General features: G+C 40.5%; 1 protein-coding gene across 47 annotated transcripts in view; it reads right to left on the bottom strand.

The window, feature by feature from the left end:
• ANK3 (ankyrin 3) overlaps positions 1-21,677 on the bottom strand; it is a 543,412-nt gene that overhangs the window by 274,280 nt on the left and 247,455 nt on the right. For 39 of the 47 annotated variants that reach the window (XM_072995150.2, XM_078390945.1, XM_078390914.1 and 36 more), the window contains exon 1: positions 18,657-20,244. The exons of the other annotated variants lie outside the window; for them this stretch is intronic. In XM_072995150.2, coding sequence (XP_072851251.2) covers positions 18,657-18,773 — 117 coding nt within the window. In that variant the 5' untranslated portion in view covers positions 18,774-20,244. Of the gene's footprint in view, positions 1-18,656; positions 20,245-21,677 lie in introns of those variants that run through there. 47 annotated transcript variants of the gene reach the window in all.

Here is a 21,677-nt window from a genome sequence, read left to right as displayed (position 1 = left end):
TATTACATGCCACTTGTAATATATGGATAAGAGCACTGACCCATCCTACAATGTTCCTGTAAAGCTTACTGAAATGATGCACATGAAGAAATTTAGGCACTAAGAAGAGTCATGATATAAATCAAAAAGTCATCAGCATCATCTCATGAGTTATAATTAGAGTTGAAGATGATAAGTTAGAAGAATTTGTCTGCGTATGGAGTCAGGGGAGAAATGTCTGCAAACTCAGACTTCAAACGCACAACTGTGTTTTTGATGTCAAAAGTTAGGAATGCTCAAAATGAAATGCAGCCCTCAACACTTATATTAAGCATTGCTTGAGCTACTGCTTTAGTCATTTACAGAATTTCAAGGAAAATAATAGCTTAGTTCTTAAAATGTTCATCTAACATTTGGATCTCAATTATTTCCACTCTAAAAAGAAATTGCCAAGGATTTGGAACTATGTAGTAAACACATTGGCAAGAAATGATCATAGCAGAAACAAAAATAAATGTGTGTGTGTGTGTTCGTGTTCTTCCTAGCCAATCCCCACACATCTCCACCCTGTTTCTGAACAGAGACAGATGTCTTACCACTGAGCATATATAATTTTTTTCAGTGATGCTTATGCTTAGGAAGCATGAAGAGCTTTGATCTGATACCAAATGCCCACTTGGAGGAGGAGGAGGAAGAGTAAGAAGAACAAGAAGAGGAGGATGAGGAGAAGGTGGAAGAATAACAACTTTTAATTGATGTTGCAGCAATTTCTGGCATAACAATCTTCCTTTTGGCAGAAGGATTCAGAGCCCTCAGTTATTTATTCATTTGTTTGTTTTATATACCACCCATCCAGCTACCAAGGCCATTCTGGGCAGTTCACAACAGAAAATAAAACAATAAATAACATCAACAAACCAAAATAAAATAATGTTAAATATTGAAGAAAAATAAGCAAACATTATACATTATTCATATCAGGAATAACACGGCTTCAAAAGATTACTCTTTTTGTTGGCTGGAGGATTCTAGGGAAAGGCATTCAAAAACAAGCAACATTTCCAAGTTCTGCTATAACAGCAGCACAATGTGCTCACTCTCCATCTCCTCCAATACGATTTGCCATTCTGACACCATGGCCATATTGGCATTTCACCCACATCCCCTGAAGGTATAAGTGTAGCACAGCACACACTACAAGAGAAAGGAGATCTGGGATCAAATCCTGCCTCAGCCATGATGCTCACTGGCCAATTGCCATCTGTCTGCCAATCACAGGTCCCAGGTTTGTTCTGTAGATATATAAAAAAGACAATCTCAAATAATGTGATCTGAAGCTCCTTGCAGGGAAGGGGTATACAAGTCACAAATACAAATGCATTTTGTACACTGCTATATGGCAGAGTACTTCTGAGTTGCAGGTAAGGGACATCATTCCAATGTTACTTTTGAATTGTAACAGAGAAACACAAAGGTCAAGCTGGGGGAAAGAATAAAAGGATGAACCAGTGTCTTCATTCAGTGGACACAAAGAATGGCAGGTGTGGATGCCATTTAAAACTTCTCCGCGGAAAATGTTTTGCATAAAATAAGATGAATTCCCAAAGATACGTTGAAACTAAGCAAGGGCACGTTCACTAAAAATCTGGTGACTGCAGCAAAAAGAAAAGAATGATCAGTTGGTGTTAAAAGCCGAAGACAAATTATGGAAATGCAGAACAGAAAATTGGCCATGTGATTTACTGAGCAGAAGACAATTGAAAATGTGAGTAGGCGCAGATTCAGTGGAATGACAAGAACACCCTTACTGAAAATGAGCTAACTGTGAAGTAGCAGAAAGAAAATTGAGACATCAGGTAAGAACAGGACATTCTGAAACTTTCATGATAAAGGTTAAAGAAAAATAAAAAAAAGTCCAATAATTAGACAATGAAACAGGTCCAACAGATTGTTAGAGAAACAATAGCTGACTTTCTTTTAAAAACAGAGGAAGGGAATATGGGAACCCAAATTCTAAATTAGAAATTAAAAGAACGGTAGCAACAGCATATTCGGGCGAAACAGAGAAAAAGGATGAAACATAGTAGCAGTTGATGTACAAGAGAATGAACAAAAAAGAAAATGGTCACAACAGGGGAAAATACGAAGAAAAATAAGTTTAAAAAATTACTAGAATAACTTTTACAGACAGAAAGGAGGAGAAAGGGAAACCAAGGCTGGGCTGAAAACATAAGTGCTCTGCTGAAAACTCACACAAAACCAGACTATTACTATTCAATGTGCCAGAAAAGAAATTTTAGGAAAAAAATTGTGATTTCTCTGAGGTTTAGGATTCTTGTGCTTACTTTACTTATCAGAGAGTTCAGGAGTCTATAGATGTGTCTTGTCTTTCATTGTATATTCGTTTCTATGGCAAACAGTAGCCCCTACCCCTGGAGCTTAATAATGATAATTGTGTGCAGTCAAATCAATTCTGACTTAATGATGACCCATTTCAGGATTTTCTAGATGCAGAATACTCAGAAGTGGCTTACCATTCCTTTCTTCTGGAGATGCCTTGGGATTGTGCAGTTTGCCCAAGGCCACACAGACTGGCTGTTCTAGGATGCACAGCCTGTGTGGCCTCTGGCAAGTTGCTACCCCTGAGGCTTGCCACAATCCAATTAAAACCGAAAGAAAAAGGTTATAAAGCAACTCAGCCCTCAGAGCTTTATCAGATCAGGAATTATAGACTGCCAGGGAAGGTGCAGAGTAAGGAAGATATGTGTAATAGAAAGCAAAAACTTGCAACCCCTTCAGATCCTATGTAGCATTACACAACAAGCTGAAAAATACAATGGAAGAAAAGAAGCAGAAAAATAGAAGACTCTTAGTAATTAAAACCTTTAGGAAATCAGATGACAGAATGCGGTGCAGAAGTAGCTTTGCCTTTGCACTGGACATAATTAATCGTGCCTTCATACCTGCTTCTGGCCTTATAGGAAACAAATTGTATTTTATGCATCTATAGAAGAAACAAATGTTTGTACAAGACCCCTCAAACATGCAGCTTTTTGAAGTCCCAGAAAAGCTGCTGAATCCTGAAGAATAACCATTCTTTCAAATATTATCAGGAATCCCAATACACACCTGGCAAACTCTACCAGATTCTCCCCTGTCTGCTCAGGGGAAGAGTACCCTCCAAGCTAGAGGGGGAAAGCATAATATGAAAGTAAAAATCCAATTGGATATATATTTTCAACATTTTTTTTGTCTTGGAGGAGAGTGACTAAGTCCTTCTCCACCTGAATAGGAAGACAGTATCAACTGAAAAGAAGAACTGATGAGACATTTAATTTCTAAAGATACATGTGTACAAATATCTATTTTTGTGTCCTTGCATATATGTGTGTGTGCATGCACGCCTGCGTGTGCAAGAGAGAGAAAGAGAGAGAGAGGGGAAGCACTGAGTGGGAGTGAGTGTGATTAGATGTGGTAAGTGTCTCAATGAAGAGGTATGTATGTGTGAAAGAGAGGTGTTTGTGATTATTTTAAGATTGTGATACATTATTTTTTCATTAAGATGAGCGGCTCCCCATACATTTCTCTAACACTCAAAAAAAAACACTATGCAGCTATCCCATCTTTTTCTTTTTAGCAGATTTTCTGCAATAATAATAATAATAATAATAATAATAATAATAATAATAATAATAATAATAATAATAATAATAATAATAATAATAATAATAATAATAATAATGCAATTGCTGGAAAAATATGGAAGGGTTACAAAATGGAGTTGTCCTCATCTGGAACTGCACCAAAAATCTGTGAATGAAGCAATGTGATTATGCATTATTCTCTGGGTTCAACAGTGCTTTACTCTTCACATGAGTATTGCAAACACAATGAATTCACAAAGATGTGATCCCCCCACCATATCAACTAATAACAACAGTAATAGAAACACAACCCAGACTGGATGCTATGAATGATATACCCTTGAGTCCATTCACCAATACTTTTGACCAAGTATGATTTCCTTCCAGGAAAAACTGAAGTAGTGCAAATGTCTCTTAAAAGCAAAATGGCTGAGGAACAAAGTCGTAGATATTTCTAATTCCGAGGACAGCTCCAGAAATACAGTCTTAAAGGCCCTAAAGTAAAAACAAAACAAAAACAAATCCAGATTCAAATATATAATGTTGCTACATTATATATTTGAATCTGGATTTGTTGAATCCAACCTTCCAAGACCTGTACTGCACAAACATATTGAAAATCTGCTGTGTAGCAGTTTCTGCCCTCTCCAGTTTTCTCCCTCTCTTTCTCAACCCAAATACATAGAATCACAGTCCCTTCCTAAGATGTAACTGCCCATTGGGCTGAACCAAATAATCCATAGGAATTACAACTGCATACTAAAAATATAATCTGGGAACACACTAAAGATCCTTAAGGGACAAAGAGGGATCTAAATTGCATGGGCCTGGTAACTATTTCAAAAGAGGGTGCATGTAAGTCTGTTACTGCCTAATTACTGGTGCTCGCACCACCTAGCACCACCACAGGACCCCATACCAAGCTTTCTGTGACTGGATAATCTCCAGGCTTTCAGTCATAAAGCATCATAAAAACACTGGGAAAACAGATTGAAACTTGAAATCCAATAAAGCAAACAAGATCATAAAAACCATTAAAAATAGGAACAGCTAAAATCACCCCAATAAAGTAAACACGATCACAATTCAAAATAATGTTTCTTCACACCCTTCCTAAAAACAGTAAGACTGAAAGCTGATTGCAATTGTTGTGGGAGTGCAATCCACAATCTTGGGGCCACATAAAACAAAGCCCCTATATCTGTCAAGAAGTGTTCTCCACCTTCTTGTATTCTCAGAAGGCCTTCTTCTAAGGATCTTAGCATTTGGCCATGTTCACAGCAAGATAGGTGATCTCAGATAATCAAGTCCCAAGCTACTGAAAAGTTTGAAGGCTGAAACGAGCATCTTGAATCTAGCTTGTAAGAGCTACAAGCAATCAGTGTACATTTTTTCAGTACTATTATGCTCTTCATAACATCTACTAATTAGCAGCCTGGATGCTGCATAATTCACAGACATAAGATCCCAGTCTTCTTCAAGACGAGTCTCATGTACAGTGTATTACAGGAGTCAAGATATATATATATATAGATGCAAAAAAAGCCTTCGACAATGTTAACTGGGACTTTATGATACTGCAACTAAAGGAAATGGGAGTGGAAAGTGCTGCTTGATTTTCAATTGTCTTAAATATCTTATATTTTAAAACTGTTCTACACTGCTTTGTAACCTGCATTGAGATCTTGTGATATAGGATGGGCCGCACATGTTTGAATGAATCTAATGCATGAATGACTTCTGAAGTGGTCAGGAAAGATGATGCACTAAGTGGACTTGTGCAAAAGCATTCCTTGTCAATGCAGCCACCTGTGCACCCAAGGACAGTGCAGGTCCATAACTCATTCTAGAACAGGTTAAATTCTAGTCCCTGAGTCTCATTTTCTACAGCATCTCCATCTTGGCATGATTTAATTTAAGCTTCTTCAGCCTCATCCAGCCCATTATAGGGTGCAGGCAGCATTTGGAAGGTCCAACCATTCTCTCAGTATGATGCAACAAAGAATCACAGAACCAGCATATTAGTGGCACGTCACCCCAAAGCTTTGAAATGACCTTTCTCGTTGGCTTCATACCAATCTTAAATAAACGCAGAGGACAGGATAGGGCCCCAAGAGCAATGATGCTGAACAATGTTCTCTGAGCATCACCTGCTCACTATGCCCCGACAGGAAGAATTGGAATGACGGCAACACAGGACCCACAACACCAAAATCATCCAGGGAGGTGGCTCAACAGGGTATCATAGCCTCTCAGAAAATGCATTCTGTGACAGAGGAAATCCTGAAAAGAATCAGAGCCTTGATCAAAAATGCTTCAAAGAAAAAAAGAAAAAAATCAGGAATAAAGAAGATAATAAGGGGGGGGGCGCTGTATAGCAGTGACAGAGGGAAAACTGACAGAAAGGATAAAACTGAACAAAGTTATGTGAAAGAATAATTAAGGGCAGAATGACCAAAAGGGACAGTCAAGCATAAAACACACACATATATATTCACATGCCCCCTCACAATATCATTATACAGACAGAATCAGTAATAATAAAGTGTCTACACACCCAGAAGGAGCCACCAAGTTTTTTATACGAGCAAAACAAGAGAACTTATGAGAAATGGCCAAACCATGACAAGGTTTGTTCACAGAAGAATGGTGTCTGAGAGAATGTATGAAAACAGTCAGAGTAGGGCACAAAATTAACAACAGAGTAAGAATGACAGCAAAGGAAAAGGAAGAGGTTTGGATATGGAGAAATGTCCTCAGCTAATAACACAATTATAAAATGTCAAAGCAGACAGAATTGTCATTATGAAAAAGGCAGTATAAACAACAATCTAGCAACAACAATCCAGAAATAATAGTGTCTTTGCTGACTAACACAATTAAAACATGAGCAAAGTGGGCTCAAGCACACGAAAGCCTAGGCTGCATTAAACTGCACCATCTGTTGCATGAAAGGGTTGCTCTTACACATCTTCTGCAAGGGTGTATTCACTCCCCAGTGGTTCAAGCAAAAGGCTCCTGTTGTTGTAAATGGGGTGCTCCCCTCTTTTGCTAACACAACCAGAAAACGCACGGGAACTCTGCAGGCAGAATATTATACCCCACCTGCTCCATACAGGATACTTAGGCTATTACCTCCAAGATCACACAGGATTGCTTGTTGTTTCTCTGCAACACACTAACAGGGCTACACTTTCAGCAGCAATATTCCAGACCAAGGAACAGGTACAGTGCAAGCTTTCACACACATCTCACAATGGCCAAATATAATCATTCCAAGTCCAATTTTAAAGTCACCAATACTGAATGCTGAAAAACCTTAGCCTAGAGTCAATTCTTTCAGTCGTACACATGTTATTTTCATTTAAGAACTACTTAATAATGACAGAACGTGAAACTTGTAACAATGTACACATTAATTAATGGGTCAGAGAACCCAGCCAAAGAAATCTGGCACATCATCAATAGAATCAAATGCTACCTTTTTAGTACAGTATTATGAAATCAACACAGCTTCACTTCTAGGAAAAAGATTTTGGATCTATTCTATCTAAAAGTAGTTATTTTGCTTAAGTGTGATATAATACTGGTGGACAGCAACTGTCTCCATAACAAAGGATGTGCCCCTTAGTATCTTATATGAAGTAGAGGAAGCAATTTGACACAATTGTAACTTGATCTGGAATTGAAGAGCTGAATGGCACTCTCTCCCTCCCAAAAAGAACACCGTAAAAAGAAGACGGGCCTCTATCTGTATATGTATAAACACACACATGTTCAGCAGAGACAGGATGTATGTGTTGGTATTTGAACAATTATCACTCATAGTGAAAGGATACCAGGCAAATATTTCAGGGATCAGTTCCTGTTTGCAAATGAAAGAGTAGAACAACTGTTTGCCAAGCAAGTAAACCAGAGTATATGTGCAGATTGATATTACTGGGCCAAAAGAGAGTTAAACATGGGGGGAAGAGGAAAAATAAGGAAGAGCCCCCCCCCAAAAAATTTTCTCCACTACCAACGGAATTATCACAAAGTGAAAAGTAAAACAGAAGAAGGAAACACCTTCTTATGAAATATTTATTTCAAAATAAGTTTTTTTTATAATGCCTTAAATTACTATTAGTATACAAGCAATTTGTATGTCTGTGAGATGTATTCATTCAAGCCTTCTGACTTCCCATGTTCCCATCTTCTCTACCAACTGAAATAAAGAGCTTGATAATGCACACGCAAGGTGGCTAAGTAAGTTATTAGGTTAAAATGTAGCATATTTGAAATGTCCCCATAATGCCCATTAACCTAGTGTTATCCCAAGAAAAGGAAAGGAGATTTCTTGGGGCTCCTATATTTATTGATATTTTGCCTCTGTTTTTGGAATGGATAAACCAGGAGTTCAAAAACATATATAGTGGTGGGGTTCATTCCACAGCCAATTATCTCAATTACTGACTTCCTATCACGTTAGTGTGCACCATAGAAAAGTTCAGGAGGATAATGTAGAACAATCCCATGCATGCCGCCCTGAACTACAGTATTTGGCAATAAATGACAAAATAAAAATAGATAATTCTATATAAGCATTTTGGCTGATAACAGATATTTGTTATTTTGGACATATTACAAGAAGGACAACTCAATGGAAAAGACAATAATGCTAGGAAAAGTAGAAGGCAGTATGAAATGAAAAAGAAGAGAAAAGAATCAAAGCCTTTTAAGTTGCACGACCTGTGCAAGGCTGTTAATGACAGGACTTCATGAAGGTCATGAATTCGTGGGGTTGCTGTAAGTCACTGCACAATTTTTAATACTCTCTTCTGCTACACTTTCCTAAGACTCGTTTTCTGTGCTTATTTCTTTAGAAGTATATTACCTAATTCGCTCTTGGGTTTAAAGAGACCCAAAGCAGCTTACAGATCAATTAAACATACATACAAAACAAAACAAAACACAAAACAATTCCTTCCCTCAGACTTGCCGCTGAAAAGAAACAAGAAAAGCAAACTCAGGCACCAGCTGTTATGAACAGTTCTTCCAGAGACCAGCTGTGATAAGGTCAGAGAGATGAGCAGCCAAACAGGACTAATTTTTCAGCAGAGCCAAGTGTGAAAAGTAAAAGTTGGATCTTATCAAACCACCTAGTTCTCATTGTGATAGCCAACTTGTGCCTGGTATGGCAAACTTATACCTGTTATGTTCCAGTACGTAATAAACCTTCTGAACAATTAAAGCTAGATATCACAGGGTGGTTGCACTTTCCCCTGACCTATTTTCTTGCAGAATGGAAGAAGATTTTAATACACTCCAGTATTTGATACAGATCAGAGATGCCAATCTTAGTGCAGCAGAACTGGAGTAAAAAGCCTTCCAAGCAGTAGAGGCTAGTGACTCCCATTTTGGAGATACTGTGAATTTACCTTGGGTTTCAGTCTGCACTTTACAGGAGTAATCCAAGATGCCAACCCTATTTTAAGGCTCAGGTTCAGAACTTTGGACAGCTCCTGTGAAGTACAGCCATTATAACTTTGAATGGATTCACAACAGTTTCAAAATTAGAGTCACCAGCCCACAATGTTTTCGAGATAGTTAGATACCAAGATAGGGTACTGATTAGGAAAGTACAACTCCAAATTCTCACTACTCCCACTAGTTTCACCTTATCATAAATGGAAAGGGAAATTTACAATATTGTTCACTGGTTCAATAGATACGGCACACGTGTCTACAAGCAAGACACACCTTTTTATCTGACAGTTATAATCAACTCTATCTCCCCCACAATGAAAACCCTTCAGTCTTTAATATAATCTTGGCAAAGAAAATAACAGATCCATTCTAGATGTTGAACACATGGGAAATTTAATTGAGTCCCCTTCGTTTAGACTGTGCATAAACTCGGGCAACACAGAGAAAAGCCATATAAATAATATTTTTCTCTTGAAGAAAAAGATATGTTGAAAATAATGCTTACATTTTTTCATTATTAGACAGAGTACAGAGATGTCCACTCATCAAATGGAAGAAAGACTGTGCATCTAGGTCTTGGAACATATTAGGAATGGTTCTAGAGGCAACTTCTCCAGATACTGGTGACCTATGGTGGCTCTATGAATTCCAAAAGGTCCTATCAGGTCTTTCAAACTAAGAGTCATGGTTTTCTCTATTGATTCAGTACATCTCATGAGGGTTTCCTCTTCACCCAATACCACCGACTTTCCCCAGTGTTATTTACTTGTGTCATGAATTTTGTATTCTCATGATATGCCCAAGCCATGGTAACCTCAGTTTCACCATTTTAACTTCTAGGGAAAGTTCTGGCTCAATTTAATCTAGAACTTTCCTTCCTCTCTTTTTTCATGCTTATCTGTCAGCATAAAGTAATCATAAATCACCATAACTATAACCACTGCCAGTATCATCCAATCATTAGACTAGTCAGCCTCATAATTCCTACTGAAATTGTATTCCAACAACATTTGGGCACCTAAGGTTGATACAGGGTGCACACTTGTCAGTCCCACAATACTCTACAAAGCTTTTTGTTGTTGTTGTTGTTAATTTTTTTTAATGGGCTAGGCAGTTACAGCATCTTATACCACTTTAACAGCCACAGTTTCATCCTATACCAATGCAGGAGAAGGCGATACCTTTAATCGACCATTAAGAATATAAAATAAACAAACAAAAAGCAAGCTTTTGATGACAAATCATTTTCTTCAAGACTGTGCATCAAGTTCTTGTGAGCGGTTCCCAACTTATGTGCTGTTATTAATGTCCCAAATTCATATGGCTGATGGTGTAGAGGCCAGGTTAGCTTCTCAAATGGAAATAGCTGCAGCATGAATGTTGGCTTCAAGCTCCTCCTCAACTAGCAGTTTGGAATTTATGGCTCATCTCTTAAAACACAGGAAAATCTCAGGCAATTTCTTCCCCACCCTTTCTCCCTTTCTGCCTTTTTGGAACTCCAAGAGTTTCTTTTTAGCCGGGGGAGGTAAGACTGCCCAGTGACATGGCCTGCCTCCAACAGAGTTGGGATTAGGAATTTAGTTAAACCACAAGGAAAAGTCAATTTAAGCAAAATCAAAGCCAAATATATAGTTTTACCTGGTGAGTGCTTTCTTTAGCATGCAGTACTGCTTGTTTGGTGTCAAGAGTCCACAATGTTTGAGAACTCACATTGCTGACGCCCTGATTGGTTTCATCCTGTGGAATTCTGGGTTTTGTTGTCAGCTGATGTCTGAGATCCTGTTAGTCACAGCCCCTGGCAGAATAACACTGGTGTAACCTTCAGCAGCCAATTGCTGCAACGTAAGGACTCACTGTAGGCATTTCATATTACACACCAACTGCATGAGCCTGTGTGGAAAAGAAAATGCCTACACTGACTCCTCAACTTGCACCAATGCCATTACGCCAAGGGAAACACCAACGAGGTTTCCAGCCAACTAATTTCAAAATCTCTGTGAATCTGTACTCTAGTACACTGGTTCTTAACCTTGGGTTACTCAGGAGTTTTGGACTGCAACTCCCAGAAGCCTTCACCACCAACTGTGCTGGCTGGGGTTTCTGGGAGTTGCAGTTCAAAAACATCCGAGTAACAAAGGTTAAGAACCACTGCTCTAGTACATTCTCTTCAGCTACAACAGAGTATTCTAAATAACTTATTAGGATTCCTTAGGATGAGGCCACAGCAGTTAAAGGGGTGCATCAATGTTCTACAGCTATGTAGTATAAAAATAGGCCTGAAAGACAGTAATCCTGTTCAGGTGTTATTTTATAAGGATCATGGTACACTTGAAAGAGAAGACAGAAGACTGGCATGTCAAGATCGCAAATGTTATATGATGTAGTTTAGTATGCCATGCTGAAACAATTGGTTTGTAATAGGTAAAATGTTGCAAATGAGAGGTATCAAACTCTATGACCTGACAGGCATGCTATAGTTTCAACTCAAGCCCTCTCTTTGCCACCCTTAATATGATGGAGGAGAATATCTAACTTTTTCTTCAGAGTTCCAAATCCTGCAGGAAGCCAAAGGACATTTTGGAAAGGTTCTCTGTTGTGCACATTCAGTCTCAGAATACGAAAACAAAAAGGACAGAGGGTGTGAGGGGAGTTAGCAGGTTGCTTTCACTTTCTGCCTTGCGTGCTCATTATTCCCTAAAACAGCCCACCAGGCTAAACATAGTGAGTTGACCAGTCTGAATCAATGTCTCCCCACTCTGGCCTTCTACATTCATCCTGCAGTTCAGAAGCACACTGCCTCTCCAAGCACATATGCTGAAATACCTTAGACTTTAGTTTTGGCCTCACTGGAAGCTGGAACAGGCCTAGAACACAAAGCATTTGTTCATCTTCCTTTCTTCACAGCAGAGATAGACCCTACTGCAAGAGTGGAAAGCATCCAGCCCTGCAGATGGAGATGATGAGCTGTTACTCACAACATACTTCACTGCTAGTCAGGCTGGCTAGAGCTGATTGGAGCAGGCGTTCATATGTAGAAGGCCACAGGCTCCCCCAGACCTGTGCTACCATGTGGCAAGATGTGGCAGCTACCCGAAACAGCTAGATTTGGGTCATCGCTGTGGGTAGGAGAATGAGAAACAGGTCTGACCCCTAGGGCACAATCCTCAGGATGTTCTCCTAGGTGACACTTAGTGAAATGAATAGGAGATGTTTTATTCACTGGGACTTTTCCAAGGGGGTTGCCCTCTGGACAGTATCTTATGCTAATCAGTGTGGGGGTAAAAAGGAGTTTGGATTTTCCACCTCCAGTATCATGATCCCATCAACTACTACCAAAATACAGTAGAAGCCTGCTCTTATTATTCTCATTTGAAGCCAAATGATCTCCCTCTCCATGTGTTTTTGTGTGTGTATGGTTGTTGCTTATCCCCTCCAGCTAGCTAGATACACCCACCTTTAATTCTTATCTGCACAGTGAACTCATATTCCTATATTGTGGTGGTCTCAATTATGCTCTGATAGTATGTCAGCATAAAAAAGGGAAGAACATATGAGGAAAAACTGAACCACCGGTCCAGCTCCTTTCAACAGGCTTCTGCAGACTCAAAATGGGAATCCTATCCCTCTCCTTTTTACCCTGGAGAAGAAGGGGTGACAGGCACCGAGAGCTAGCAAGCCAAGCCAGTAGGGTTTCCTTGGCTTCAGATTTCCCTCTAAAATGACAGAGAGCGAAATTACCACCAAGGGAAAAGCTTGCACAGCCTTACTTGCCAGCTACAAGTTATATGCATTTTATTCTGCAAGGGACTGTGCAGCTTGCAGTCAGCAAAATCTATCTTTTCTCTGCTGCTCGTTCACCTACCCTTCAGCAAGGTAAAACATTAGTTTTGCTTACCAGCAAGGTAGCAGAGGGGAGTGAGGTTAGAGTCTTGCAAGTGTTTGGTGTCAACAATCAATCCCTACACCATTCAGATTTACTATTGCTACAATTACTGTATTAGCATGTACAGCCGAAGAATTGATGCTTTTGAATTGTGGTGCTGGAGGAGATTCTTGAGAGTCCCTTGAACTGCAAAGAGAACTAACCTATCCGTTCTGAAGGAAATCAACCCTGAGTGCTCACTGGAAGGACAGATCCTGAAGCTGAGGCTCCAATACTTTGGCCATCTCATGAGAAGAGAAGACTCCCTGGAAAAGACCCTGATGTTGGGAAAGTGCGAGGGCAAGAGGCAAAGGGAACGACAAAGGACGAGATGGTTGGACAGTGTCATTGAAGCTACCAACATGAATTTGACAAAACTCCGGGAGGCAGTGGAAGACAGGAGGGCCTGGCGTGCTCTGGTCCATGGGGTCATGAAGAGTCAGACACGACTTAACAACTAAACAACAACAACATGCCTTGCCCCTTCACTGGGAATTTTTAAACAATTGCTAAAAACATGATTCTTTACACAAGCCTTTCTGGACCTTATAACATCCTAATACAGTGGTTGTTTTAACATATTATCAGTCCCACTGCTTTGCCTCCATATTATTTTAATTGTTTTCATTTAAATTTGTTGGTGTATATGTTTTTAATTTTGATTTTATAATTATTATGTTTTCTCTTTTAAATTGTTGTTTGATGTTACATTTGTTTGACATGTAAACCACCCAGACTGGCCTTGCCAGCCAGATGGGTGGTATAAAAGTCAAATGAATATATAAATATTAGGCACTTCAGGCTTTCCAGCTTCTCCATATCTCTTATTAGCAACAGCAGATAGAACCGTCTGTTGTTAAGAATAGACTCCCTTGCACCGGCCACCTTGGTTTTCCTGGCATCATGCCTTCCAAATACTTTGTATAAACAATCCTCAACCATACCCATGTAATCCTGCAGCATACAGTGGACCCTCTAGTTACGGACTTAATCCGTATTGGAACGGTGGCTGCAAGTCGAAAAGTCTGTAGGTCGAATCTCCATTGACCTACAATGCATTGAAAACAGATTAATCCCATAACTGGCAGTTTTTAATCTATTTTTGTTCCATTTTGGTTTTTTTCTGGTCTGCAAGTCGATTCTCCGGCTGCAAGTCGAATCTAAATTTTGCGGCCAGAGAAGTCTGTAACTCGAAAAGTCTGTAAGTCGAGCCGTCTGTAAGTCGAGGGTCCACTGTATATGGACCATCTTACCTTGAGATCAGATGTGAATTCCCCCCTGCTAGCCCATTCTACACACCATTTCTATCATGGACACTTATTTCCATCATTTTGCCCATCAGTAGCAGCAATTAGAAGGAAACACAGGCAAACATTGCTTTCACTCCCATAACTTCCATGGCCCTGACAATGATTTCTTAAACAATAATTGATACATCACTGCTTTTGGAGATTCCCCATTTTGCACAGGTCTTAAGCCTTAGCAAAACGGTCACTGTTTTTCTTGTGATATTTATTTGTTCTTGCACACTACTACAAGCTTCCATACTAATCAGCAAGAGACGGGGGTGGGTGGGAAATGACTGAGCTTGGCATAGCATGCCCATGCTATAATATGGCCATAGGAAGAGAAATCTGCCAGTATACAAGGTCAACTCATCTGTTCATGGGCTTTCTTTCTATGACCTGCTTTGGGGTGCCTTTCATTCCAAATAAAGAATAAGGAGTGGTGGTGCTTCATCAGCCAAGGAAGGACAGAAACAGAGGAGGCAACTCAATGTGGCACCTGCAGGCCTGTTCTAGATAATGATGGAGAACTGGGAGGCCATTCCCCTTTCTACTGCCCCAGGATCTGAACCAGCCATTAATAAAGCTTTTGCATACTCTTGCAAAGTCCTCTCATTTCATGTTAAAACAAGGGTCACTGGTTGATTCATTGATTGGTTGGTTGCACTTGCCATACATTTTATCCTCAAAACAAGGTAGAGGTCAGACTGAGAAAGAAAGTACCTATGGATCAGCAGATAGCTGTACATAGATTTGCCAAGTCCCAGTAAAACACTCTGAATTAATGGTTCCCAAAGTTTGGGCCTCAGATGTTCCTGGACTGCAGCTCACAGAATCCCTGAGTGCTGGCTGCACTCGCTAAGATTTCTGTTGTAATCCAAGAACACTACATTGCCTTCCACTTGTTGTTGCTGGCAGCTGGGGAACGGTCTTCTACCTTGTCATTTTTCTTCCAAACCAGAAGCATATCTGTTCCCTAGACCCAGCCAAAATGCCCTGCTCACAGTGCAGTCATTTCTATAAGATGACTCACGTGCCTGGCACATGAATCAACTAATACCAATATCCGAGAACTTCATGTGGTAACTCAGAAGTAGATGTCCTCCGTACACACTCTGGGACATCATCTTGTATTGCTGCTTCACTTTTTCCTGGAATTTGAAAACCAAAATGCCAGGACTCAAGAGTGTCTAAAGCAATCCCTTTCTCTTAGTAACCTGTATTTAGAGCTAAGTCAGATTTTGTACAAATCCCCAGGAAGCACAATTTTCTTTATTTCTGTTTCATAATTCCAAACCATCCATGCATTTGTACTGAGATCTATACCCTTGGTTACTAAAATGGAGTAGTGTAATTTTTCCTCCACCTATGAGCATATATGATTCTCAGTAAAATAGCACACAAAGAGTGATCTCCCTCAATAGAGCTAGCTGGACTGTATTAGTTTTGTCCATTGACCTGTCCATCTCCAGGGTACATCCTGAAGTACCCCTATTTTTATCTGTCCAGTACTGGAAAGACTGACATTTTGTGTTAGTCAATGATTGAGAAGGAGACTTACTCACAGGCAGCCAGCTGCCACTTTGTAGCCTATTACATAACACAGGTGTTGAATCATCACAAGAATTTTAACTTTATCAAGGAGCAGGATCTTTTGCACATCTATATTGGGCAAGCAGAACTATGTAGGTACAGCATCTGATTTCAGCTTGGCCAGGACAGAAGATGATTTCAAAATAGTTAACTAACTTGATGGCACTTTTAGAGTGAGGCATAGAAGAATTCTGTCAAAACCAAAAGGCCTTGAAATATAAAGAGTATGAAGTTGATTCCTACAACACTAACACTAGCTGGAAACTGTGTCTATCTGGTGCTGTTATTAACAGGCTGTGGAAGGTTCTCAGTTTTGCAAAGCAAAATCATTACCTGGTTGGATCTCTTTTGTCTCAGTTGTCCAGGGAACCCAGCCCTAACTGGTGTAACAATGCAACTGGAAGTCTCCCACAGAATGGTTTTCAATATTGTAAAAGGTTGTTTGCCTTGACTACTACCATGTGATTAGCCAGGGTGGGTTAAAATGTTTTACAGTTTGTTTGTGAGTTTGAAGTAACTCACAATTTGCAATGAAAAAGGGAAGCTTATTAGAAGCATCACCTTAATATTCATAGAGATAAGCCCGCACGTGCACACACATGCACATGCGTGCATGTGCACATGCGCACACAGGAAAAAACACGCATGCAACACATGATTCCATACTGCACAATGGAAGGTTAAACAATTCTTACCCTGGTCAAATCTGCAAATGCACCAAAGTCAACTCCCATTTTCTAGAAAAAAAACTCTGCTTCACAGTATCTCTGCCCTATACTCACTTATCCTGGAAAAGTATGGGAGAAAAATAACTCACTTTAATGTTCTGCATCATTGCTTTGTGAATTCTTTCCCCCATAATGCAAACATTAAAAGAAGAAGAAGAAAAATCCGGGATTTCTTTACGATGATCTGTGACCCACTATACGTAATCAGGAGACGTCCCTTTAAAGTTATCATTCTTTACAAACAAAGTACCATTTGTGTTGGCAAGCTATTCTCTACTCTGCTAAATCTAGAAACTCATTGGCATGGGCATCTCTGTCCTCCTCAAATTCTTCTGTAGTTTGATTATATGATAACTTGAATGAGCACAAAGGTACCATACATTTTCAGTTGTTAAATTTCGGCCTGTGTAAACAATCACTTAGCCATGTACATTGCAAAACAAGTTAATTGGGAAACTATGTATTTCAACCCTAACGACAAATGCCCACATATATACACACAGAGAGAGGTGACCCCCAATTCCCATTGGGGCATGAGGGAGGAACCCCCTGGCAGTCACAATTCCTCTAGTTTCACTTCTGAAGCACTAAACATAACCAGGAGGTGGTGGTGGTGGGGAGATAATAAACATCTTGCTTGTGATGTGAAAAGCTTGAAAATCCAGCCTCGGGGCTCTCTACTATTCTTATCAATTTATCTATGCTTAAAAGAGACCAGAAAGATAATTGGAAAAAGACAACTGGCCCTTTAAGTGGGAGAATTACCCATCACTTACATGCTGCAGTACACACTGACTGCAGCCATCTATACACACTGCGTTCTAATGGCCTCAGTGTACCAGAATGCACTTTAGTGCTTTTTTTCATTATAACCACCCTTGCTTTTTTTCCAGAGGGATGGGCAAGAAAATAAGAACTTGCTACCAAAGAGACACATATGTGCTATGGGAATCAGCAACCTGTTCTTTAAGGGAAACACATGCATCAGTGCTCAAAGCCCATTAGGTTAGGTGCCCCTCAGGGAATATCACAAAAGCGCATGGAAATGCAACATAACCTCATTGCTGTGTTTAGAGTATAGGCATTTGAGCTATCTCTTTGAAAGAAAGAAAGAAAGAAAGAAAGAAAGAAAGAAAGAAAGAAAGAAATTTCACTGCCATTACTGATGAAGAAACCACCACAGGGCCTCTCCTGGTACTTAAGGTGTCCTCTTAAAGGGCAAGCCACCTGTCCCTCTCAAATAAAGCATCATGATTTAAAATTACCTTCTCACCCTCCGCTATTGTGTTTTATAGTTTATACTGGCCAGAGTGGAGGCTTTAGTAAAAAACCAGCAGGAAAAAGTGCTGTAAAACAAACATGTTCAGGAATTAGCTTGCTCTAAGTATATCTGCATGCAGGGTAATTACACATTTTTTTAGGAAGGGGGAGGTTTGCTCTATGATCTGAAGCCTATCTTTGATCCTAACAAAAGAAAGTGGATCATAACAGTTGTTTTAGAGATTATTTCCCAGTAGAACAGGAACATGAATGAAAAGATAAATGGTGCAACATCTCATTCAATTGTTCCTTTTTAAATAGAGTAATTATTTTAAAGGCAAAAAGTGTGATGGAATCCAGCACGAAACGAATGCTATTTTTGTACGCAGCCACACAGGAACTTTTCTTTTCTCGAGAGATCTGGACAGATGTTATTTGTTTGACCTGTAAAACTGCCATTCCTAAACTGGTTTGTATTACACTGAACAACAAGCTCACATCCCAAGACAATGTGATGATCACGGGGGGGGGGGGGAGAGAATGCACACCACCACTGCTGTCACTGCTTTAAGTCTAGATATCTGACTTTCAAAACCTATTTCCCTTTGAAAGCCCCCCTCCCCCAAGTCATGTTTCAGTGACATTTTTCACAATCTTAACAATTCTCCCCAGTCACCAAGTTACATGCATACGAGAGAGCTGACATCTCACACTGCAGTGGGAACAAAGTGAAACAAAGGACTCTCTGTAGCCAATTTGCAAGTACAAATAAAGGTACCTTTTTCTTCCGATCCTTGGATCTTTTCCTGTGCTTCCTCTTTTTCTCATTATTTTCTTCTTCAGGGTTAAGTTCTAAATCTCTGTTTTTCTTCAGCTGTGATGCTGCATGGGCCATGCTGCATTAAGGACACCCTTTGCAACAATCCTTCCTGGTATGGAGAAGGTGATATCCTCAGGCACCTTCTTCCAGCAGCCCTTCTAAGCAATGCCTGGAAGAGACGGACACGCTTTGGCCAGAGCCAGGAACGGCAGGCTTTCAAGAGGATTCAAAGGTCCCCACGAAGCTGGCAGAGGCTACCCGGTTCCATGCGAGCAGATCTCTTCCTGCACCTTTCGGTACCTGAACTCTGACAAAAGAGTGCAGCCATCCTAGTGCCTTTAACGTAATGAGGAAGACAGCCGGGAAGGAGAAAGCAGTATTATGGCTGTATCCCCTGCCACCAGCTGGAAGTGTCTAAGTGATTCCACGGAAGGGGGTACGCTGGAAAGGATGGCTTCCTCTTAGAAATACTCCAGAGCAACAACTGCTGTCGCATCAGTGCTTTTCTTCAATAATCCTCAAATCTATTTTAGAAACCCACCCCTCCCAAGCAACGGATATGATTTATACTCCCTTGCTGAGTCTTGTGGGGTAAGCCACTTAACCCACAATGAAATGAGCAGCTCCTACTTTAGATTAACCGCTGATGGTGACAATAAATAAATAAAACAATTCCCCCCCCCCATTTTACCATGGAGACCCTGTCTGCGTTATGCAGAAAACAATGCACGCATTGCTATATCTTAACAGTGTGCCCTTTATGCTGAACGTTCAGTCTTGCTGCAAGGATTACAGAAAGCACTGTTGTCTTCCCCCCCACCACCCTTTTCTTTTTTTGTGAACACATGCTTATTACAACACATCTCTGGAGGGGCAAGAGGGGAAGATGTTATCATGCAAGCATATGAAACAGGCATCTAATTCACTGAACATTTCCTGTCAGTTTTCTCTTCAGTGATCAAAGGGAGGAGGGACAACTACACTCCCCCCCCCCCTGACCACCAGGAATCTGTGTATTTCCATGCACTCAGCAAGATAGATTTAGGCTTTTATGTCAGGGCTTGCTTCAATCACCTTGCTATTTTTGCCACCTGGGTCCTCAGTGACTGCAGCTTCTGAATATTCATTAGGGGAGGTAAAATAGCATCAGTATAAAAGGCCTGCAAGGGCATTTTCTACAAGCATGGGCTCAAAGCACATCTAGACAATTTATACACATATCCTCCTCCATTTCCTGGTAAGAAAGAAGAAGCTGCCAATTTCTTACTCCAGCATCCACACATACATTGCAGATACATATGAATCCATGTCTCTGTGAATGCATACCCACATACAAAGATGCTAGCACTGTTTGTTGCTATTGCTTTTGCGATGGTGCTAACCAGAAATCAGAAAAGGAAGGGAACAGCCTGTCAAAAGGAAAGAGAGGCCTTTTAAGAAGCGTAACCATCACATCTCCTGATAGAAGTGCAACTCTTGCTGTAAACGCAGTGCACCATCCCAGGCACACTGGAATCCCAGGGCCTGTGACAAAAGGGCTCAGCGAGATCCCTTGGGGCTACTGGAGGTATGCTTTGTGCATTTTGTTCCACCCCCCACTGCTCCTAGAACAAGAAGGCAGGCACGAGCCCCGCCTTGTCCTTCTCCCAGATTTTTCTCTTTCCCTCCCTCTGCACACAAGCCCCTCAACTGGCAGAGGAAGCAGAGTGCTGACCCACTTCTTATCCTTCCCTAGTCAGCGCAATGCAGGCGAGCTATATGTCTTTCTCTGGCTACTGTTGATTGATGAGCGCTGAAGGTCCGTGGCGAGGATCCCCAGTTCTTCATAGGCTTTCAGCTTCCCTGGGTATCCCCCAGTTTCCTTCACAGAACCTTCAAGGCCAACGTGGCCTTACTCTTCTACTCTCTTCTTTTTCTTTTAAACAATGGAGGCTCTGGGCACAAATGAACTGTCCCCAGTCATTCAACTGTTTCATTTTAACCTGCCTGATGACCTGAGAAGGGCAGAAAGTGAAGACAACTTAACGTTGGCTATGTCACCACCGCCCCCCACCCATCCAAGGCAGAGCCGAGTGGTAGGGTCTTAGGGGTCAAGAGAGACCTGAGCCACTTCCACTTTTTGAGACTATCAGTATATTAAACAATGAAGAAATGTCAAAACAGGATTACAAAAAAAGTGTGGCATATTTTTAAATTGAAATCCTTGAATGTGAGGCACAGGCCAACAAGTCCTCCCACCCACCCCCTCCTCAGGCCATGCAGGGAGAATAAGAAAGACATGTGGTGTCCCCAGGATGGGTGGGGGCAGAGGGCGTTTGTAGAGGTTGGAGCAGAAAATGAAGTTCTCTGGCATTTCAAACCCAAGAGTAGTGGTTCTATGAGAGAACCCAATTACACTGGTCAGGCCACAAAATATTTATTTAGCATACAGTACCTTCTTTCATAGAAAAATAGCTGATCTTGTTTAAAAGCCATACAATAAGCCAAAAAGAAGAACAAACAAAAATAAAAAATAAAAAACATAATTTAGAAGAGGAGGACCAAGGTGTGATGAGAAAGAAAACCAAGACTTTAGATGAATGTGAAAATGTTGTATATGTTTAGACAGGCGCAACATGATAAGAATTTCCATATACAGAAGGGGCTGTCAGGCAGGAGGACAGTGCAGGCCTGTTAGTTCACAGCACAGAACATAGAATTAATGTGCAGAAAACACAAGGAAACAGATTTTGGCTAAATATTAGGGGAAATTTCCTAAAGGTAAGGGCTGCTAAGTACAGAAAGACAGAGCCTCAGGTGGGAGGGATCTCCTTCACTAGGGCATCAAACAGAAGATGAGCAGCTATATTGTCAGGGATGCTGTAGCTACAAGACTGAGCAGTGGTACGTGTGGGCAACATGACCTCCAAGGGTCTCTCTTCCAAATCTAATATCCCATAATTTTATTACCAAAAGAAAGAAAGAAAGAAAGAAAGAAAG

This window comes from Pogona vitticeps, chromosome 3 (genome assembly GCF_051106095.1).
Source record: "Pogona vitticeps strain Pit_001003342236 chromosome 3, PviZW2.1, whole genome shotgun sequence".
NCBI lineage: Eukaryota > Metazoa > Chordata > Lepidosauria > Squamata > Agamidae > Pogona > Pogona vitticeps.
Note: the sequence above shows the minus strand (reverse complement) of the source record. Positions and strands in the feature narration are given on the sequence as shown.